Source organism: Drosophila miranda, chromosome 2 (assembly GCF_003369915.1).
Source record: "Drosophila miranda strain MSH22 chromosome 2, D.miranda_PacBio2.1, whole genome shotgun sequence".
Taxonomy (NCBI): domain Eukaryota; kingdom Metazoa; phylum Arthropoda; class Insecta; order Diptera; family Drosophilidae; genus Drosophila; species Drosophila miranda.
In genome coordinates, this window is record NC_046675.1 from 27,235,704 (window position 1) to 27,259,520 (window position 23,817).

The window sequence follows — 23,817 nt, forward strand, 5'->3', positions numbered from 1 at the left end:
AGAAGGGACTGGGACGATGAAATGTATTTACTTTACATTTCGAGGCATTTCAGTGTCAAAAATTTGCATAACATCATGACTGAAAGGTATAGAAATCGGATTGCAAACGAGAGTGAAATGAAGTGTCCTTATACTGCAAACAGAGCTTAACACCATCTGCATACATGAGTAAGTTTCCTTAAAAGCCTTTAATGATGGAGGAGGTGAACTCTAATACATTTGTGGTAGTGATCGCCGCCTTCTAAATCCATTCTGTGTTGGAGATATATGTGATTAAGGTAAGGTGATTAGTTAAAATGGTCTCAAGCATTTTAGGAATAGCGGGCTAAAGATATTGCTCAGGGGAACAGTTGTAACAGAGAAGCAGCTCTGTTAGTACACTGGCTAACAGCCTATTCTCGCTCGCGGGTACCAAACGCATTTGACAGCCAGTAACAGCGCTCTCTGACTGCGCTCTGAGAGCGGGCTCGTCCTTGATCTGCCGATCCACACGGTTCTCATCGTTTCATAGCATGTAAACTAGACTTAACTCCGTTTCAACCCCCGTTTCAACCGGCCGTGAATTACAACCCCGCACATACATATGCATCTACAAAGCCTACTGAAATACATACGTATACGTTGAAATATAAATCGCCCGTCGACCAATAGCTATTGGTTCTACGACTGCACAGCAAATACTACTACAACCAGATATATGTACCCATTATGTACCGCCTTATATGCTAACATTTTGGTCTCTTATCGTAAGGGTAGGAGGCCCAAAGGCACTATTATTCTATGATCATATTTTCGAGTACCTGCAGGTACTCATGTTTATAAGTTTATGCCCTCCGCTCTTTCTGCGATCGCACTCTAGTCTTACATCTCAAGGGTTTTTGTGGGTGCCCTTTCCATATGAGATTCTCATTTTTATAATCCAGCGGTCGGCAAGGCCCTATAATATTGCCATAGGAAAGTTCGCTGCTGCTGCGCTGACGCTCATGCAAATGCGTATAACAGTGTTTGGTTAATACAATTTTCCGTTTTGCTTGCTGTATACGAAAACAAAAGCAAAGACCCCTACAAAGCCAAGACCAGAACGTTCCTGCGTGAACAACTAGAATGTAATTGGCTTCAATGAGAGTGGCATGTTTGAGACGGGAATTCAATTTAGCCAACCCGGCGTGTGCAGAATACTTCACAGTCGCAATAAAGATCGTTTAAGTCAAATATATTTTAATTATCCGACATTCTTTATAGAGTCGCTGTTCGCATTATTTCCGTAATCATCTGAAGAGACGTACCTTGTACATATTGTGACCCGACCCTCATCAAAATCCACGGAGCTGGCGGCAACCTTTGAACCAAAGACGAGCAGAGGCAGAGTGCGGTGCGTCGTCTGTAAAAACGAAGAACAGAGCTCCTTTTGGCTGCCTTTTGAAGGGACAACTTTAATTGGTCGCATTTGGTCGAAACTCGGTCGGAAGGTGCTAAACGGAAATTCGTACAATTCGCATTGTTCTCGGAGCGCTGCATTACTCGTAAAACTGAAAGAGAAGCAAAAAGCACATCGTACTGTCAGCAGCAAGTTGGTGTGTTGGACCCTAGGACGAAGCCAACCACCGACCAACCCACACATCAACTTCTTGCCAGAGGGAGGGCGGCGGCAAAAATTAGATAAATTATTTGAACAGCATTCAATTTGCGGCGGGGGGAGGGGCAGGTCCTCAAAGAAAACTAAACACTAAAATTTAGGACCAAGCAGTATGCAGTAGAGGTAGTCGTAGTCTTCGGCCAGCGATGGGATGGGCAGAGCGCTCAGAACTTCGGCTTCAGCTCATATTTTATTCAGCAGATCCAAGGGACAGCACAAGAGTTCTCGGTGTCTGAAGTAGATCTGTCGCAGGCCAGAGCCAGAGCCAGAGCAGACCAACTTCTGCAGCTGAGCTCCCGCCATTTTTCTTGTTTTTTCGCCAAGATTTGCCCACGTAGAACACTGGCGAGAGTGAAAAAATGATGAGAATAAAGTGCAAATTTACAGTCCACTGCCACTGCCCCACACAGTCTCAGTGGCGCGTTTTCCCTATTTGCATAAAACCCTGCGTATACACAATGGCCTGCTGCTCCTCGCCCTCGGCTTATGAGGATTACTCTGTGTCCTAATTAATATCAAGTCCCCAAAGAATTGCTCTAATTGTAAGATGGCGATAAAATCATTCCGATTTTAATTTGCATGCATGCACGAAACTGTCTGTGTAGTTAATCATCAATCTCATTGAACTCATCAGTCATCAGTCATCCAATCCATCAGTTTTGAAGGATTTTGGTCCAATTTGACACTTATCTGTGACTCTGTTTTCTTATACAATTGCGCTTAAGAGACATCAACCTCAATGGATGTAAGCCCTTTAGAAACAGCTTAATTAGAGCTCGGATGCCACAAAAATTTATGAAAGTGATGGTACAAACTCGTACTCGTATGTAGATTGAAAGGGCGGAACTTTTGACAATGGCTGTGCATGAGGTGAGAGCAGGAGCATCCAAAGAGCACATCTGGTTCTGGCACTGGTACAGGCGCTGGCACTGGTACATCTACAATCTTTATCGTTTCGAGCTAGAGAAGGTCAGAGTGAAAATAATCAATTTACCGACTCGGCCATGAAAAGAATGAGAAGAATTTTCCCGCCACTTCCGTGCATGCCAAGCTAAGAGTTTGCTGCTGCATTACCCGAAAGTTTGACAAAGGAACGGAAATTATCATAAATTTTGTTAGACGGCAAAGAATGACGGGAAAAACACAAGACACACGCGTGGAAGCATGAACAGTGGGATCTATGCGAAAAGTGTCCTCTGAATTATCGATTTTCATTTAGGAACATATTAAAGCAGCCAGACGGAGTGCCTGAGATAAGGACATAGACAAAACTACACGCCTCGACCCTCTTGACGTAATGAAATTCCACCAAGGTGTTTTGTCCCCTCAGTTGGGTGCCAAAATATGCTCGTGATACGTCGACGGCAGGGTGTCACAGCTAAAGCCAAGAGCCATCAGCCATCAGTTGACATGAGCAGATGAACCCTGTCTAACGAAGATGGAATTTGGCGCAATATGGCTATTGCCTAAAGTGAATTAATGTAATTAACGCGGTGTGTTGCAAGCTTTGCTTTGTGAGCAAGTCTCGTTCTTAAAGGAATCTCGTTAAAGCCTCATCGGAAGATGCTCTGAATGTTGCCGTGCTGGTGCGAAAGTTGCGTGTGGTCAGTCCAAGGCCTTGAACATGAGCTTGACCCATCTGAAGGACCTCTGTCGACGTCAACACACGCAACAGTCTTCCCCCAGATTGCGTGCTACAAGGTGCAATCAGAGCACTTGCCACTCGAGAGTAATTACATCCCCATCCACATGTGCCAGGTGACTAAGAGAGTTTGCGAGAGAGAGGCAGTCTCGGGGGATGGAAACTTTGCTGAGGAAAAACGAGAGTCAGAAAGAATAAAAATATAAGGAAAAAGCACCAACCCGTAAGGAAATGGGAATGGGAATGGCCACTTGGCTACGTTCTAGTCGTCACAAATTAATTAATAATACTTGTAACATTATCTCTAATTGGATTGCAGCTAACGTTTGGTAGTGCCCAGACAGTATACCTACATAGATGCTGTGCCCATTAACAGTCTGGCAAATAGTACATACGAACACGCATTCCCAATGGTCGACAAGTCACTGAACAACTTATGACAAATCAATTTCTAGAATGCCAAGCATTTTACATTTCCTTCCGGTCGCTTCATTAATAAATGTTCAGTAAATGTTTAACTAGAAATTTACAACTATAAAGGTTGAGAAATCAATTGTGCATGTTCGGGCCAGCCGCCGAAAAATTAATTAGGAAGTAAATTTAATCATTGGTATTGTTGTTGTTATTGTATGAGCAGCGTGAGCCGCCTAGGTTTTGCAAGCGGTGACTTTCTGCAGAGCTGCTGCGCTCTCCCGCTAAAAGGGCTGTCTGCCGCATATAGAGGCATATATAATTCTAGTGTATACTTACTTAAAATCAACGTCTTAACAGCCACTTCGGCAATCACTTTGATCTGCCGCCGTCGTTTTTTCAGTTCTATGCTCACTCCTCTGCGCACCCCTCTGGTTGCATATCGACATCTCATAAAACTTATATGGCCATATCAAGCAATCGGCTTCCGCTAAGCCACCAAACTTAAATACATATTATAAAGTTGGTGGCAAAAAAGCTTGGCATCTCAATTGATTGATGATGGGTAAAGACCAACACTGCCAAATTTAACTAAATCTTTGAGGAATCTGACCATCTGACCAAAAAAACGTATTTTTGAGATAGACCCAAATCTAGTGATTACAATGTCACATAATCTCCACAGGAACGATCAAGCTTCGGTCCCCGAAAGCTAGACTTCTTTCCCTTGGTGGTTTAAAATTTAGTAATTACAAACGTAGTTCATTAATATGATGCTTTTAAACCTTGGTATAGATTTTCCGAGCATTCTCAGCATTCTAGTCTTCATTTTACCATCTAATTGTTTGGATCTTCCATGGTAAAGGAGGTACCGCAGGGTCTTCACCACCTCCTCTATTGGCTGCTTAGTTGGGGCGCAATAAATATTGATTACCCCGCTGTTCGAAACTGCTGTGGGTTTGTTTGGTTGAGATGGCTGGCTTAATGTTCCGTTGAAATTCTAATTTATAAACCAATTAGCAGGCGAAGCTCATGCCGAGCCCATAAATATCGCTCCCAACAAATTTAATCAAATAGTTTGGGAAATGCTTCTTCTCGCTGAAGCGCTCTAACCAATTTTGTGCTGTCTGTTTCCCCTTCCCTATATTCATTCTCTCAGAGTGAGTACTGAAAGGATGTTTTGTTGCTGGTTCATTTAATGGGATTCCTTTACCATAATCAAAATTAGTTGGGCGAAATTTTCAAGTGGAAGATACTTATGAAGGCATATATAATTCTAGTGTATACTTACTTAAAATCAACGTCTTAAAAGTCCTGGAAATAATTTGGGTCCCAATCTATCGTTCTTACATACAAACATACGTGTATCTTTGATTATTTATGATTTTTTCATGGAGTAGTGCTGCAGCAGATATCAACCCCGATAATCCATCAAATTTGGTATTTGGATTTCACGAGGTTATCTGATTACTGATGATGATGATGATGACTGATAGACATTCTAGATCATAATCACCGTATCCGAGGTGATTAAGATCAACATTTAACTTTTCCCCAAATGAAAGTCCACGTAGGTAAGTTAATATTTCATTTATTTATTTTGTTAAAAAGAAACGTATAAAATGTACAGTACATAAGAATGGGAAGTGGGAGAAGAAATGGAAAGTGAAGGGAACCAAAATCTTTTCACAGTTTACCTACAGATTACTCTTATGGCTATACATATTTTTGTGGTTTCATTCAACTTTCTTCTCAACTTTACATAGATATTTACGCAAAGTATCCGTATCCGTAAGTACCCATATCCAATGGCCAATGCCTCGCCACAGCAATAGAGGAATACGGGTTCGATTAGAGTCGATTAGTATGCCTGCATGTGTGTATTTTTGATGATTCAAGTTTATATTTTCCCTCTGAACATTTTCATTTTCATAGACGAATACGAGTTATTCATTGTGGCTTAGCTAACAGGAATAATTTATTTACATGTGTATGATTTGATTAACTGCTGTCCTAATGAGAACCACATCTGTTAGGTGCTACATAGACTTACTGAACGGAGTCTGATGGAGATCCAGATCCACTCCACTCTCCCATTTCTATGCACTCCAATTTTTTGCCTACTGATAGTGCCTAGTGATAGTGATACTCGTATTTACATCTTGGCTAAATTGAGCTATTTTAATGTGACCATCCATTAGGTTAGTTATTTCAGTTTGGCTGTAGGCTATGCTATATACACTTTACTAAATGCAGGCTCCTTCGTTTTGTGGCCTACGACTTGAAGTACTCGTAGATAGTAAGTACACACTTAAATGCTAATTAGGAAGGCACTTGACATTCGAAATAAATCCCCAAACCGAACAACACGATGAGATACGCACGAGTGCGAGTAGTTCAACGAAAAGCTGGCCTGTTCGTAAATGCTTGACATTTCAGACGCACACTCGAGGGTGCAAGCTGTGTGGGTGTGGGTGTACACCATGCGTATACCCCACAGCTGAACGGCTATCGCAGCTGAACTCCCGCAGAAACAGCACTGGTTCGTCGTCGAGGATGCATGCCAGCAACGTCCAAGACAACGCGAAGTGAAGCGAATTGCCTATGTTATAGATCTATCTCTAAATAAAAGTCTACGACTATGACCTATAATGCTGTGTCTACCAGTGTGGCACGCCGTTCATAGAAACCACGCCATTTCCGGTGGTACACATATGCCACGGGAGAGCGCTTCCGTGCAATCCATTAGCTCGTTTGTCTGCTCCAGCCCCAGCCCCAGCCCCAGCCACGTCTAAGGTCAGTCAGCAATGCCGGATATTAATTACGCTCATATGTACATTTGTATCGCATTAATCTGAGGCCCACAATGAGCTACACGAAGACTCACACAGACACACACACACACAAACACACACACTGAATCTGGAGGAATAAAGCATTTACATGTCTCAGCGCTACAAGAACCCACACATACTACTGGTAATTGAACGTATGTGCCCCCAAAATTTACATACCTACTAGTTCTCTGGTAAGGGCAGGCTCCGGCCTAGGCCTCGACATTTATGAGAAGTCGTGTTTTGTTTACTCTGCGGGGAGTTGCGTCGTTATCTGTGCGGATGTGCGACGGCTTACGAGTGCGAGTATGTGGCAGTATTTGTGTTAGACGTCGCCCCTAAGCGGCAGCCATTAGTACTCGGTCCTCCCACACGTACGCTGCCCCCCCCTCCCCACACTGCTGGCTTGATGGATATGATGGGGGTGAGGATGAGCAGTACTCTGAGGCCGTGTCTGCCTATTTGTTGGCATATGTTTATGCTTGTGTCTGTCGCTACATTATTGATAACGCCAAATGAACCCCGCGCAATTTACTTTCACTTATTGGGTACAACAAATTTGTAAGGCAACTCCTTTTTTGTTCGCAGAAGCATAAAAGACAGAAAGACAGACAAAGCTGTACCACTAAATTGATTCGAGATACGTCGAACGACAACCACGCTGGTAGACAGACAACCTACAAGATGGCTTAAGACCTTTTCTACATCGGGCTATGAACCAATATAATTTTGGCTATAATCTCAAAATGCATTCATTCATTAGGTATTTACAGTTACCGAAAGCTCGTCCATATTTAAAAACAGCTCGCCTGAGTCCTCTCCACCAAATTCCTAAACGCCGGACAAGAGAGCACTCCTCAATCTGGACCTGTGTACTGCTGCAAAGGGGAGGAGCTGGCTAGGATTTTCTTTGTATTGTCGTTGGTGTCTCGCACAGAAACACTCGTATCCACGGGTGGCTAGGGTCCAGCAAACGCATCCACAGTTGTTGCACGTTCGGAGGGTTCGAGCAACTGATGTCCCGGCATGTCCTTACTAGTCTTGCTGCTGACATTGGGAGGGGCGACAGCGACGCTCACTGATGTGGTATACACATGGGGCTCGCAATCCAGAGTGCTCTGTCATCCGTAGTAGAACTGCGACCCGACAGCAACGCCAGTGGACAATGTGCGCGGCGCAGTGCCGTCATAGGAGAGTTGTGGCTGGAGCATGGGGGGCTTGGAGCGGCGCAGCGTCGAAGTGCCCGGCCCGGCTACATGGCTCAGCGTCGTCATACTTAGCGGAGACTGAAGCTGCTGTGATGGAGGGTGCGCCGGCGAACCGCCCGCCAGCGAGGATGGCGGCGTGGGCGTATTGGTTTGGCGCTGCAGGACGCCCATACCCATGCCCTCAGCGTTTATGATATACCCGCCCCTGATTGTCGGCGCCGTCGTGTACTGAGCCAGCGAAGTGATTGGTACCATTGTGCCTTCCGAGGGGAAAGCGAGATATGGAGTAAGCGGATCGGGGCAGTGGAGCGGTTACTTACTTATGGCGCTGCTGCCGGGCAAGCCTGCTCCAGCTCCGTTGGCTCCAATGACAATGGCCGGCGTCAGAATTCCCGCCACCGTTCCTGGACCGGCGCTGGCACTGCTCGTCGCCACGAAGGTGCCTGAGGATATGCCAATGAGGTCGGGCGACTGCCGTGCTCCCACTAGAAGGGGATTCGCTATCAACCCAGCGGCAGGCCCAGAGCCAGGAGCCAGGCTAGCATACAAGTTGCTGGCTGGCGCGTAGGTCAAATAGTTCTGCAGGAGCATCGGTGTGAAGCGGAATGAGCCACCAAATTCATTCTTAGTCACTCACCTCGTTCTTGGACACACTGGGCACAGGTATTGGAGTAGTGAGGTCGATGTCTGCATCTATTTCGGAAATGGTGTCGTTAAAGCCGCTGGGAATTGTCGTCTCGTCGACTAGGCCTCCTCCGCCCCCGCCGCCTTTGCTCGAGCTGTCGGTGGAGTGCGTATTGGTTGCAAGACCCCGACGCTTCTGCAACACGAGTCTAGTGGCAACGATGACGATAGAGAAGAGCACCCCCAGCGACCCAATGATAAGGAGGTAGAAGTACATGCGCTCCTGGTCATCTGCGGAGAGGATAGAATAGGAGGATTTTAAAGATCATACAAACGCTAGGCATCCTCAGTATATTAGAAGCAGACCGCCAGGCATTGAAGGTACTTTAAGGTCAAAGCATTTCGTTAAAGCTATCCGAAAAAAAACCACACTGTAGAAGTACAATGCAATTTTTGTATCATCTGGTAGCAAATGTGACCGAAAAGGAGCCCCGAGGATTTAAAACCCCGCCACTGGATATTATTTGCAAATCAGATTTCTACACTACGAATGTCTGCGACGCCCCTGGTGGCAGTTCGGACAAACACGGGTGGTGCAAAACTGTTGTGGTATAAGGTCTGTGCTGCTTGCAGGTTAGGTCTGTCAGAAGGACAACTGCAGTTCAATAGCCGGTGTCAAGAAGAGGCTGAATTTATCTACGCTTTCATTTAAAAAACAAGATCCGACTTTAAGTTTAAAAAATGGCTTACCCTCTAGGCTCAAGTCGGCACTATGTGTCATTACAGGATTGACGCCACTGCCATCGACATCTGAGACCAGGGAGCCGTTCGTCATGGTCTGATTGCCAGCAGGATTAGCACTAGCTCCGGACCCAGGCCCGTTGGTGCTGTTGCGCCTTCCGAGAGCTGTTGTGTTTCCGTAAAGTTTTGGTATCGCCTCCGACTCCTTGTAGATCAACTCGTCGTCGTAGAGGTCGTTGATGTCGCCCTCAAAGTCTTCAGACTCGTCCGGCTCCACTTCCGAGTCGTTGCTCTCCTTGAGCACTTGCTTTGGCACTAGACGAAAACACAGGAGGGATGCAGCGGATTAATTGATGTACATAAATCAAGCGGCCAAGTCAGGCATCGAAAGAGAAGCACCAGGCATCAATCTTGTGCTCCGATACGATTGGATGCACCAAGCCCCCAAGATCAGCCCCCTCATGCTCTAGTGCTCTACTTACCACATGTGTAAACAACCTTCAGATACATCCGCGAGTTGGGCTGGCACGGAGTGCCGAAGGTGTTTGCGTCAGCTGCCAGGTTGCATCGCCGTCGTCCGTGGCAAATTTGCATGACGGTCTCTGTCGCGTATGAGGCGAGGCACGCTACACACGGAGATAGAACCAAGGAAATAAAGTGCAAGAGGTGAAGAATCAATGTCAGTGCGCTGTCGGAGCCATGATTGATGAGAGTCAGTGCCTCAGATGACCTCCGAAACCTCCCAAACCTACCAAAGCTCCCAAACTCAAACTTACTTTCTTCGCGAACACCCTGCGGCTGTGGGCACTGGATGCTCTCGTACTCGGTCCTCCCAAAGCTGGCGCTGTACACCGCTATCCGAGAGTACGGGTTGCATTCCAGCTGGGCAACATCGTTGTGACAGGCAACCTTGCTGCGGAACTCATCTGAAATTGGTACATAGAACAAAGCTTATGAATACATAATAGAGTGGAATGTTCAATTTCTTTGCCAAATAAACTACTGTTGCGCAACTCATTGAATGGAGGAACCAACTTTGATTCAAAGCGAATTTCCCCTTGTTACTTCACGAAAAGACGTTTAATATGTAGTTACTGTGTGAATGGGCGCCACACGGACGTTACGACAATGAAAAGCCCGGTAGAGCAGTCAACGATTTCAACGATTTCGACAATTTCGTAATTGAAAGACACGGTGCTCGCGCTGCATCTGACTTAAATGTGCTTCCCACTCCATCCAGCCCTCCGATTATAGGTCTGAAATTCAAATGTTCGTACAATAAGTGCGCAACATTCACTGCAATTGGAAGCGCCCTGCCCTGCCCTGCTTCCTCTGGGCCCAGATCCCTGTTCACCGATGGAAGTTAATTTTGTGTCATCGAAGTTCTTCCGTGTTCGACGAAGCACGTCCAAAGGCGAACGGACTGCCAGATCCCGGGAGCGAAGCTCCTCTTCTGACTGTCCCGTTTGCAACCGCCTCCAGGGCCTTCTGCCGTCATAGCCGACTCTGCAGCTCCGCGCTAACAAAGCCCCAACCCAGGTCGCCCTTCCACCTCACTGGATTTTTGGAACGCACGACAGAGCGCTAAACTTGTTATACTCGTACATGTACAAGTATCCTCCAATACATATACTATGTACGTACGAGGAAATTTGTTCCGTGCTAGCTCCAGCCAACTTGCATGCTGTGCTCCCCTCGAATTTCGCCGACGGGACAGCACCCGAGTCCCCGTACTTACCTCCGGCCCTGGCTGTCAGCTGGCGGATAGGGAAAGCTTTGCTCAGGGCGCAGCCCGTAGCCTGACCCCGGCGAACTTTTATTTAACTTTTTCGGTTGGACGTTTATGTGTCGATTCCGGCTGTCGAGGGTATTCCACCCCCGGAATCAATAGGTAGCCCAGAAACTCCCGGCTACACGGGTATCGATGTGTCGGTGTATCGTGCTCGCATTTTCTGCCCTTTTACGTGTACCCTCGTGTCCCTTGTGCTCCAAATAAATTCGGGCGAATTGAAAAAAAACTTGCGACGGTTCCATGGGTGTGTTGGTTGACTTACATGGGCGGCATTTGTAGGCAACTTCGACGATTTTCCGACGCTTGGGGCAGGGGTCGTTGCTGATTGCATTGGAGCTAGCCGTGCTGCTGTGATAGCTGCTGGTGCCGGACGAATCGCCCACTCCGCTGGCTCCCAGTCCGTAGAATTGCGGGGATCCGTGAAACTTGCAGTGCTTCTTCTTCTGGCATGCCTCGACCACCGTCTGAAGCAGGGAGTACTGAAAGTAAGGAGCAAGACCAGGCCGTGCATTAGTTGCTTTCCAGTCCACCCAGACTCTGTCTGCTCCGCATTAAGGTGCAAACAGAAGACCCGAAAAGTCAACGAGGCAGCAGAGCTCTGCGCTGAATTGCAAACTTTGCAAATTGAAATAAAATATTTGCCCTAAAAACGTAATGGAAGTGTTACCGATTGTATTTTATTTTGTGTTTTCCTTCTCCGTTTGCTCGTCCTTAACGGAAACTTACATTGCAATAAAACGTGTCACAAAAGAGCGTCAGTCTGGCTAAAGCCACTTGATTATACCCGGTACTCAAAGAGTATCTTGACTCTCTATTTCTAGGTAGATTAGATTCGTATAGAAGGAAGAGCTTCCGACCCCACAAATATATATTTATATTCTTGATCAGCATCAATAGCCGAGTAGGTATAGTCTGTCCAGATCTATAAAAGCAACCAACAACCAACAAAGGTCGAAAATCTGTGGCATCCACAATTTTGAAGATACGAGAAAGCAGAATCATAGAAAATTACCATATATACTAAATAACAGAATTTGGATTAGATCGGATTATTTCTCTTTATCTCTCTTTCTTAAACTGTACTTCGTTCAGTGTGCGCCCTCTGGCGGAATGAGCGAGGTCCATATAGCAGACGGATGACAATTGAAAAGAGGAAGAGTGAGATATTCAACGAGCGGTGCGGTTAGAATATTAATAAATATATAGAATATATAAATTACAGAATATATTCCCATCGCCACTATCTTGTGATGACAGCGTTTCTCCAACCTGAAAAATAGTGCTACTAATTTGGACAGAAGGCTATGCTGTCTAGCAGCCAATGACAGTCAATGAAAAGCAATGGAGGAACAGTACGAAATTAAGGAAACACAACGCTACAGCAACGACAAACAATGGTGTCCATTTAACAAAAAAGATGCGACAAATGATGTGCTGTGGCAGTCATATTAAGCGGCGGCTGTCGAATCCGTTCTCAGGACTCGTTTCTGTAGGTTTTCCGTCTAACGACAATTCACAGCGGGAGATGATTTGGGAGGCCCTGACGTGGCTTGCCTCGATAGAAAGGCAACATTCGGCCTTCGTCAATTTGAAAGGATGTTACAGCACCACACTCTCCTGCCCATCCTAAACACTCTGACGTCTATGACGCACGCTCTGACGGGCAGCTAACTAAAATTAAACGCAAAGAGTTTCAAGCTATGCTCTCTTGTTTTTCCTATTGTGGAATTTTCCTCGAGTTTAAATTCGTATTTTCTGCTGACTAGTCAGCGAATCAGCAACCCCACCCAAACAAATACAGGAAAAGGAAACAAAAATATTTAATGAATTGGAAGTGAAGCTCCGAATGTAGAAAATTGCCCTTGTCTGCCTACCAGACGGGCGCATTGACACGCGCACCCAACAAAGGATTTATCGTATCTGAGGCGACCTGATTATCTAAGGCTCGGGGTAGTTTTTCAAACAATCTTGAAAATGATAAATGGGGAATGTAACTAAGTAAGAAGGAACATTTGGTATGGTATTGAATTACAGATCATGAATACAATAATATGAATAACATGAATAAAATAAATTGAACAGGACATAATTAAGTAGCTCATCTGAATTCCACTAATATTCGTTTCTTATATGTGCACTCGTACCTGTAGAGCATTCGGCCACATGCAATTTTCTGGCGAATCATCGCCATTATCAGCGGGGCCTAGCAGCTCGCCAACAGGGACGGACTTCCCAGGGTTTCCAGAGTTGACAGTGCTCCTAGACTCCAGCTCAGAACCAGTTGCACTTGCCCATGTGCTGGTGAGAGCATCCACTGCCGAGGGCACCGCCATGGCCACGCCATAGCCATAGCCGCCGTAGCCGCCATTTACATAGCGATTGGCAGGAACTTTCTGTGAGGATGAGCCAAAGATGGATCCCCGTAGCAGGTGTTTCGCCTTGCCACGAATCTCGGTTGCAGCGGCTCCAGAAATTGGACACAGCTCCTCAATGCTATAGCCATCTGGGAGAAATCGGAGGGTGGCACGGGTATGTGCATTACGTTGAATTACGTTAAAGCTAAAAAGTGGCTCCTGTCCTGCACAGGGTGTGGGTATGTGTACTTACCTTTCGCCACAAACTTGTTGTACTGGGCAAACTCAATTGAGATGCTGGTGCCTCGAGGACAGGCAATAACCACCTGGTCCGAGTCGCAGGCCGCTTTCTGATACGTGCGCAGCGTGGCCGACAGTAGCGCTGTAAAAAAAGGTGATTCACATAAAATATCTTTATAGCATAATTTTAAAGGTTTCCATGTCGACATCATCTGATGGGGATGTGGAAGAAAAATAAATAACCGAATAAGTGCAAGTCAGCTCCATTCGGGAGAACGTGGACGCCCTTTTGTACGGTTCTCTTGTCCCTCATTGTAAGTCTGATGATATGAAAAACAAAGGACTAAATTGAAAAGGATCCGTCCTTGCGTGCCAGAACTTTTCCCCAATTACAATGAAAGCCAGCGTCCTAGCCCGTAACAAACCCGCAGTCGCTAAAGCTCTCCACCTGAGCAAACAGCGCGGAGTACTCGGAGTACTTGTGGGTGTGGGAGGTATGGAAGGTGTGGCTGCGACACATATTGGAGCAGGGGAAATTAAGATAGCTTTATACAGAGGGCCACCGCTATGCCTTCTTCCGGACTGCCTCTGCGTTGCCGAACGCGGAGGATGAACCGACTGATGGAGGAAGCAAGGAAACATATTTTCGCAATTAAAAATAAGTAGGCCCTATGGACGGTTCCCTCGACTTAAAGTTGCCAACCGGTAAAATTCTAAACAAGTCCAACAATCTTTAATTTTAGCTTAATCTTAAAATATGCACAAGTGTTTGCTGTTTTCTTAACCTTATCCACGGGGATAGGACGCCATGGTTTTAATGGTAGGGCTGTGGAAAGCTTTCGAAAGGATGTAAAGAACAGACGTTCCTCTAGGAAACACAGATCTAATGGGGCGAGAAACAAGCGTCTTAAAGCCCCTACGTCCTGGGATCCACAATCGAAATTAAAACAGAACTTCAAAAGCATATAATTTTCACCCCCAAAAAGGTGTCGGGTATTGTTTTCGATTTAAAATATGCCGCCCCTCGCACCCGACCTATGCGAGATACTCTTCCATTGATGCGGGCTGGGTATATATAGGGGGATGGGTATAGGCAAACGTAATTATCACTACGAGTGTCGCTGCAGTAGTGTCTGAGACCCTCTAAGGCCCTGCAGTGAGATTGCCATTTTAAAGCATCGACGAGCCCCCACGAGCTTCCCTAAATGTCGATCTAATTTAATGGGTCTGTTGCGGCAGGACTGCCGTAAACTGGTCCAGTTCGGCTGCTGCTGCGTTACCGGAACATATCACCGAAATGGCGAATATGCCCGTGTGGAATGAAACACACATCCATCAGCCGGGGCCCGGCTCCAGTAACAACGCTGCAGGGCGGACATGGCAAAATAATTTAGCCGTTCGCTTCGTGGCCTCCGCTTTATCCCTAATGAGTTCGGTGACTGCGCGAACGATTTGGTTTGTTTCTGACGACTGCCCTGCCCCGAGCAAAGGCGTGGCGGCAACGACTGTGGGAATGGAAGGTGCCCGGGTAAGGGTTGTGCGAATCTGTGTGATTTATGTGGCGAGCCGTAAATTATATTCAAATGCCGATCTCCCCCACTTATGGCGGGATGGACAGGGTCTGAAAACTGGCGACTGGGGCTGGGGACTGGGGACTGTCCACGTGCACACCACCTCCTCGCCGTTTGGGGCCGTTCGTAATTATTTCTTCGGGTAGATAGCAATTCAATGCGGCAATGGGCACCGCCCCGTGACAGTAAATTTTAAGGGACAGTCAGGACCACCAAACAAAGGACACGCAGGAATGGTGCTGTAGGCAAATGTATCTGGAGGATACACTCATTATCCTCAACTAAACGGAGAAAAGAGAAAGAGGCCTGGCCGAGCACTGACATACTTGTGTTAACTTTCTCGTCCTTGAACTAGTCCGTTGGAGGTCTTTGTGGTCGCCAGTATTTTAGAAATACTTGAAGTTTTTATTGGAGCCGTTTCAGAAAAGTAATCGAATCACCCTGGTACGAAGCGCCATAAACTTTTGGCTGCACTTGGCCATAAAATCTCTGTGTTCTTGGTCTCTCCGCTCCCGGAGATCACGTCCCGCAACTGCCGCATGCGAGGTGTACATTTTAAAGCGAAAGTGTTTGAGCCGGAGGTTTAAACTGAAACGAAAAACAATAAAAAGAAGGAAAAGTCCCTTTGACCTTGCTGCTCACAGCCACATCCACTTCCACATCCCACCCTTTGTGGGTGCGTCTGCCCATACAGGCACGTGAAGCTTTCGGGCGGTTGTTCAAAACTTTTTATTTGATTTGAAATTGAAAGCGCCGCAGAAGGAGTCCCTCGCCGAGCTGCGGGAATGGGGTCGTTTCCTCGAACCGCACTCTTTGCGGGGAACGGTGTCAACGATGATGTGGAAGTGGATGGGGACTGCGATCTGGGCTCCTCATTTACGTTTCGAACTGTCGGGCATGAAATTTGTGTAAGCGATGGCATTACATTATGAAGTCTGAAGTTGCCATCTGTATGTCTCACAGGCAAGTATATCGCCTCGCTTAACATATATGACTATATGAATAATGCATGTCTACAGAGGCACGAAATTCCGAGGAGAGTAAAAAGTGTCCCTTCGTTTAACCAGTCGGAAGGCACAGAGATGGCCGAACACGAAATCAGTCGTGTGATTTCAGTCCGTTGTGCAACTCGAATTATTCGTAGCTAAGCTTGGTGAAGAAGTAGTGGAAACTGGAGCAAATCAAGTTAACATAATTCTAAAAATGTATTTATTTCTTGTCAAATTCAAATAAATGGCTTCGCCTTTGAATGAGCACCATTAAAAATTAATGGAATGCAGGGCCAGAGTACAAGCAGGTCCCAGATACTCGTAGATATGTACATCCAACAGAAGAGCATACTCTTCGAATGAAACGCCGAGAGGAAAATAAATATTCTATGAGCAGTAAGTGCAGAGTTCAATCGTACCCAGAGCCCCTAAGCTGTACTTCCTCCATCCTCCATGATACCAGACCCGCCTAGCATCCATCGACGGGAAGCCTCGACTTAAGTGCCAATATAGCGGACAGTAAAAGCAGGAACAGATTAGGTTAGAGCTGAGACGGAGCTCCGCGAAAGTTAATTCAGTCTACTAGTACTTCTAGGAACACGCTAGCGCTCCGAGAGTGGGCAGTATTTGGGATGATAAAAGGTGCGTTTCCAGCCTGTGTATCCGTGCGAGTATATTCTTTGATTTGCAATTCCGAAAACTTTTGACCTCCGCGTCAGTGGGGTGCGCCCACTTAACCCAATTTGACTGTCACTGCAATTTGCTTTTGGTCTGCGAGCAGGACCAAAAGCGCTGCCTGGAAACGCTTTGGGACAGGGCAACGCTCTGGGAACCGATGCTCACTTGTACGTTCGGCAATCAACCGACCAGAGCAGCGGGCCAGACACGAGTAAGCAACTGTCATCGGGTGTTCCCAAGTCAATGGCGTAGAAGAAATTGATTTGTTTTGATTTATCCCCATGAACTTTGCCTTCTGTTCCACACCACACCCAGTTGCCATTGCCGTTGCCGTTGCCATTGCTAGTCAGCCGTCGCTGCCTTTGCGTCCCCTTACTAGTGGTCCCGCTTGCCACTTTGCTGTCTTCGTTGCCCTCTAAGCAAATTCGTCTGATTGCTCCTCAGACTGCTGCTGCTCCTGTCGTCCTCCTCCCAGCACCGTCCATTCCTGGCCTGGCCTTCCACTGTCGCCGTCAGAGCACCCGTGCTCAGGATGCGTTGCTTTCATATTTTATTGACCCATTTTGTTCCGAACAATAAATGGCAATTCTCGTCTGTTGACACAGTGGGGCTGGTCGGTCTATCTGCCTCCGCCCCTGCCCCTGCCCCTGCCTCCATCCATTTCAGCCAATAAAAATTGATATGTCACTGATATGACCGGCGCTCGCCCAATTCTATTCAGTGACCAAATAAATCTAATTAAACGAAATTTAATATTTATGTACAGTTTTTCGGACATCGACAAATGGAATCAATTCATTTACGTGTATTTTGTATGTCAGCATGGGGCAGGCTCAACTGTCCGTCCTCCCTTTTTGCAGCCTTTGACTGAGACCTGCCACAGCTGGAAGTTATCCTTTTCATCGGGGAAAATGCAGTTTGGACATAGATCTAGACTAACAGATTTATTCTTGTTGTACCCCAACAAAAAATTTAGTTAAAAACTGCTTCCTCCTTTAGTACGCAGTAGTCTATTCTGATGTGTATATTCAGACTGTTTTGGCAGATATGTTTTGGGACCTCTGAACTCGCTGGGAAAGAAAGCACACAGCCAAGTGTCGACAGATAAAAATCCGTTCATTCGTAAATTAAATGCCAGGGAAACAAAAGGGAAAAGGATAGATATACATACATATATAGTCGCGACGGAATATGTAGCATTACTTGTCCTTTTGTGCTGGGCTTGCTGTCTGTTTTTTTCTGCAGTAAGCCTGGACCTTTTCCTAGGCTACGAAGCTTATGACATTTTACGAGCTTTTTTAATACTTTGTTAAAACTTTGCGCTTCCCGCTGTTGCGCCGTGGTCCCACGTCCACCACCATAGCTGCAGATAGAGATACTTATCCATCTTTGTACTCGGAAACTTGTGAGACCCAGCACAAAATTTATGAGCGTGTTTTGTCAAATAGAGATGCCCGGATAGGCGTGGCGGCCTACACGCCGCGCATACGCAAAGTTTTTGGCTATCTGCCACCCAAGGACTCATAAGAGGACTCATAAGCAAGTACATCATTTCCCGGTGCTGCCGCTTCGGAATATTTTTGCAGCTTTACGAGTAAATATTTCGTATTCGTGTGGATGTCCGCAGGTCTGATCTGCGATGAGCACTGTGAATACTTGACACGTCAGCAGAGCTCTTGTGAACAGCTGGGATTAGTCCGCACTCGGACTCAGACGCCGTGTGCCGCCCCTAAGCTTTTCCTCTGGCCAAAACTGAGCAGAGCATCCAGCCACCCAGGAAGCGCCGAAAGAGAGCGGTTATCCCACGGCAAGAATGGTTCGGTAATTGAGAGAATACTTTTTATGGTCTCCGAGCAGAACGAAGCCTTTTGTATTCGGACCAAAAAATATTTTTTTACAAGCCAATTTGGGTGCATATCTATATCTCATAGATCTACTTGTTGCTCAAATGGCAGGTACTATTTGCGTTAGAGTTGCATCTTTCAAATGAATATTGAGGGGTCGAATTTACATTTCCAATTAATATTTTACGAACCTGTTATAAGCTAGTGTTACATCATTCAAAATAATATATAATTTTCTTTGAGAAGTAACTCTAAGGGCGGAGAATATTAATTGATGCTTACCCAGCGGATCTATGCGGAATATGACCTCCCCATTGGCGTTAGCGTTAGCACCCGCACTGAGAACGAACAGAAACGACAGCATCAAGCTCTGGGCCTGCGAATAATCCATTCTCCGTCGGATATGCGAGCGGAGCGCGGCGGGAGTTTGGCGGGCGACTGGAGAAGCGTTAGCCAGCGTCAGCGGTCCGCGAGGGGCGCATTCGCATCACAATCGGGGATCCAGCAAGCTCGCTGATGGCGGCAAGCACTCGATCTCGCATTAGCTCGCGGAGATCGGAAGTCGATTGGCTATATTCACTTTACACTGTTTCAGCTTTTCCTTTTAACTTATTTACTTTCGGTTTTTATAGGTTTTTTACCCTGCGAACGACACGACTCTCTTTACTAGTGGTACGCCACTCATGGTCCCGTTCCACACTGATTCCGGTGCAGGTAATCTAATTGTCCTAAAGCCTTTCGCCATCCCTCCCATTGCCAGCGGGTAGCAGCATCGATTGAATCGATTTTCCTCACCTCGGACAAAGCAGAGCGGAAGATGCTCCTGGCGCGGAATACCCTGTGGGTCTCGCCCCGCTCTGGACACCAACCCATCAGCAAGACCATCAAAATTCATGCCCACGCATATGCAAATGAGTGCCATACAAATGGCAACAGCCATTGCCCGCACAGCCATAGCAGCAACGAAATAATGGCAGCAATATCGCCGCCGGAAAAACTGTTCGCAATTGTCGCCTTGCCTTGTGACAATTCGAGATAGCTGCATTTTTTTCACACATTTAAATTTAATTTCGTGCCGTCCAACTTGGCTATTTTGCGGTCTTGCACGGTTTTCCAATATACGGGTAATAGCGGCTTCGATTGGTTTGTCTTTCCCTGCCCTGCCCTGTCCTGCCCTGCCGATGCATGATTATGTAAAGTGCTTGCCATAAAGGCAACCAGTATTATATACCCCATCATTCATGTCTCTTGAATCTGTTTACTGGCTTACAGAAGCGCTGGAAGGCAGCTTCGAAAAAAGCAACAAAAGTTGCGAGAATCTGAGCCACGTATCATCTCAAGAGTGGATGACACTAGAGTGGAGCTTGGACGGCTTATGATGCGCTGAAATGTTCGCAGCACGCTCTCATCCAAACTCCGAGCAGCATCAATCATACGGCGGATCAACGGCAATTATGTAACTCCGCCATTGGGCAGCAGCATCTGGAAAGATGACGAGTCCAACAGAACTTTTAATTAAAATGTTGTCTGACAAGCGAACTGAGAACTTTTGGCACTTTTTTTTTTCTTGTGCCGGCGACTGTTCGACCAGTCCGAGTGCATGGCCGAATGGGAAAACAGTCGAAGCTAGACGGATGACCAGAGCCAGGGGTGGGCCTTCGGGAGGGATGAAAGGCACTCGAGACTAAACTGCCAGGTAAGCGTGCTGTGCAGTTTATTCCCATTTAGCATCGGAATGTTTAATTAACGCTCAATGACACATGTACTTGTCACCCGGACGACAGCTGACAGCTGCCTAGATTGAGTCTGATTGCCAAACGCATACGGAATAGCTAGATGCTCGATGCTCGACGCTCGACGCTCGAAAATGTTGGATGCATTAGGTTACAGCTTGCACTCAAGTTCACACCGAGAGCACCAAATTGTGTATCTGAGTCTGGAGCTTAATCAATTTGGGGGTCTCAGTTACAGTACGAGCGTTTAATCTGCTAGTGAGCATTTAGGCTATTGCCACAACTAAAAGCTAGGAAAAGGCTTGTTGGACAACAGAGACGGACGTCTTCTACTTGCAATTTTGTGGCATTCGTCATTCGCTCTCCGGCTGTCGGCTTGCATTAAGCAAATGACAATCTCCTGGCATAGAAGGCACTTGAGAAGCGGCCTCAATTATTCGGATTCCGACTGTGCCAAGGTCGGGATATGGGCATGGAGGTGAGTTTATACGAAATGAATGCACGAACGTAAGTAGTCACGGAATCCCTCAGCGTTGGACATTTTTCATGAAATTATTCTTCGCTTGCGAATCATCCGCTCCTGGAAGGGACTCCCCGCCATCTTCCTCAATGAAACAACTTCATTGTGACGGGCAGCGCGATACGAGTATTTTCGCATTGGTTGTATTATTCAATTATCTTATCAGGGCAGCGCTGCGAATGAACTTGAGTACCAGCACCAGCCGCGCACTCGACAGTTGATTAATGATGCGATCCATGCCAACTTTTCTCTGCTTCGGATGTGAACTGCGGGATGTACATACGTACATACACACATGCATACTATACGTATGTATGTATGTAGTCAGCTGACTACCGCTCGCATATGTAACAGTTCTTTCCCAGCCATTTAACACGGTATTTACTAAGGCCTGGCCTGTTCTGACAAAGTCCTGATGGTTGTGGGTGTGGGTATGGGTATGTGTGTGGGTGGTTCATATGCGGTCATACAAATGGCTTTATTAGCACGCATTATGCGAGGGGAGCACTTGAGAATGGCACTTGAACGCTCCACTTGCTGACAAAACTGGCGACAGAATTGGAAAAGGCGACGCAAACGACGCCTCCATCTGAAGCTCTGGACACAATTTAACGCGGTCCGCTTTCTGACATTCCGTGGAGAGAGGCATGCTAATCATTACCGAAGAGGCTCAACCACCTACACCGATCGTCCTTAATCCCCTCGAACAGCTTTAAATTCCGCGCTCGTTAGTTCCTTTTTTTGTGTGTCAGGTTGAACATGCTGTTGGGTTTTCAAACTTTTTGGTGGTTTTTTTATGCTTATTTATACTGCCGCCGGAATGTAAAGCACACACGCACTCAAAGGAATACCTCGCGTTCGGGCTGGCAAAAAGCACGTGCAAATTCACAGTTGCCCACGGGTGAGCAGGCGGATCGCGGTCGGTCGGCTCCTATTCGGCTAAGAGCAACGCCGCCGAGCGGTACGAGGACGAAAAGTGCCAGATGGGCTCTTTCCTTCAGTTAAACTCCCGCTGTGCAGGTCCGCGCCGCTTGAGTGTCTTTTGGTTAGTGCGAACTGACGCAGACCAGACTCTTCCTCAGACCGAGTCGACTGCCAGGCGAAGTCCTGTCGGCCGACCGGCCAGGGTAGAGCGACGAGCAGCTTCGCATGCCAGCTTCGTGGGGAAATACTCTCTTTGAGCACAGAACATGCGCCAACAACGAAGAGAGAGAATGTCTGCCAAGGGAGCCGACCGACCGCCAACAACATTATCGGGCCGAACACGGACCCTTGCGTGGGGCTGACGAACTGGGAATCTGGGTCAGTGTGACCGCCGCATCCTTAGCACCATCCCCAGTCCAATCCCCAGCATCCAGCCTCTGTTTTGTCTCTGCCACAATCGGTGGCATTGGCAACCCGACGCGACGCTGAGAACGTGGCCAGGAGTGGCGGCGTGCGTGCCGAATTTAATCGAATGTAACGTTTACAGTCAACTTAACACATCGACTCTGCATATCGTAGTTAAATCTGTGACCGACTGCGATTGGTACAAGCAGATCTATCCTGAAACGTCTAGCTCGTATCAGGAGGTGCGTGTCTCTGAGCGATTCCGGTTGGAACTTCCTTCTACTATTTTCATTCATTTCAGTAATTCGTTTAACAATCGGGCTTATTCCTAGCTGATGTTGGTACTGAACAACAACACGTTGGGAAACAAACGGGGCCTAAACGGATGACTTGTTGCCTCCAAATGGGAGTGGCTAGATTTTGTAATTCACCGCATCGAAAGACATTAACTGACTGTTGTAGGATCTCCTTCCTTCAGAAACGCACAATACCCGTTGACATTGCCTTACTGGCAGCTATTTTTTATTTCAGCAGAGGGCTAAGTTGAATTGTTATCCTAATTGATCCTGAATTGAATCCTACGAGTGTATCCAAACAGAAAGCTTACCTGTTCATTGGACATGTGCCAATTGGTGTGAGGCTCTCGAAATTTTACAAAAACGATACGACATATACAATAATCAAAATAAAACCGATTGTTCAATAAGGCAAACAGAATTGTTTTGCTAATGAATTTGGGATGACACGAAAATAGCCGAAAATATACATTGTACACAAAACAAAACCATAACCCTGCAAAGCGAATATTTTTCTAATTCTTGATTGCTTGTAATTTGCGGTTACACATTTAATTAAGTTTGCTGCCACACTGCCAACCACAATTATTAGTGCTACAACGAACCAAACTATTTTAACAAAATCAATATTGCTGTATGAAATACAAAACTTTTTTTCAACTATAATTTTCACACTTAGAATCGCTAATTAGAATGTTAGCTAATTGATGCTTCAGTATTTCAAAAGCTTTTATTTTCCTACTCTAATGTATATAAGTTTTAACAATTATGAAAGAGACAGGCAGATAGACGGACAGTCGTACATGGCCTTATCGCCTTGACTGTTGAATAGATGCACCAGCTGCTAACTTCTCTGTAATAGCCTCTGAAAGGATATATCACGAGAGATGTCCTCGCCAATTAAATGATGGGGAGCGTCAGCAACATCTGGACGATTTATCAAAGACATGCTTTAATTTATACACTTTAGACTAATGATATTAACGATGATTGAAGGTGCACATGCACAGTTATGATAAATGATAGCGAGGTATTTAGCAAGAGGTTGAATTGCTTACAGGGCAGGTATGAACACGAGAGCGGTAAGGTGGCACTGTTTTACAGTTGATGCGCAGCCATTTATGGCATTTAATCGCACATTTTTCTGCTCGCACCACAAACATTTACATAGATGTGAACGGCCGTCAGAGTGGCGCGTACACGCAAACGATAATACTCGTGCTCTAACATACGCCGGCTGTCTTTCCTATGGAGCCACACTTTGTTGGTACTGTGCATTTGCATTTGCATTCGCTCCACCAGAGGCACATTCGCGTAGTTAATAAATTTGCAGATTGCATCCGATTCCTTTCGCTTCGTTCGCATTTGCCTTGTT

The 23,817-nt window shown here is 46.3% G+C and overlaps 1 protein-coding gene across 2 annotated transcripts in view; it reads right to left on the reverse strand.

Moving 5' to 3' along the window:
• Positions 1-5,264: 5,264 nt before the first annotated feature.
• Positions 5,265-23,817, reverse strand: part of LOC108157441 — a 29,514-nt gene continuing 10,961 nt past the window's right edge. The window contains exons 1-10 of one of the 2 annotated variants that reach the window (XM_017289497.2): positions 18,847-20,001; positions 13,496-13,624; positions 13,033-13,391; positions 11,151-11,367; positions 9,873-10,022; positions 9,579-9,722; positions 9,106-9,411; positions 8,369-8,646; positions 8,052-8,310; positions 5,265-7,991 (exon numbers count right to left, since the gene is read on the reverse strand). In XM_017289497.2, coding sequence (XP_017144986.1) covers positions 7,645-7,991; positions 8,052-8,310; positions 8,369-8,646; positions 9,106-9,411; positions 9,579-9,722; positions 9,873-10,022; positions 11,151-11,367; positions 13,033-13,391; positions 13,496-13,624; positions 18,847-18,955 — 2,298 coding nt within the window. In that variant the 5' untranslated portion in view covers positions 18,956-20,001 and the 3' untranslated portion in view covers positions 5,265-7,644. Of the gene's footprint in view, positions 7,992-8,051; positions 8,311-8,368; positions 8,647-9,105; positions 9,412-9,578; positions 9,723-9,872; positions 10,023-11,150; positions 11,368-13,032; positions 13,392-13,495; positions 13,625-18,846; positions 20,002-23,817 lie in introns of those variants that run through there. The other variant, XM_017289495.2, reaches the window with a different exon arrangement.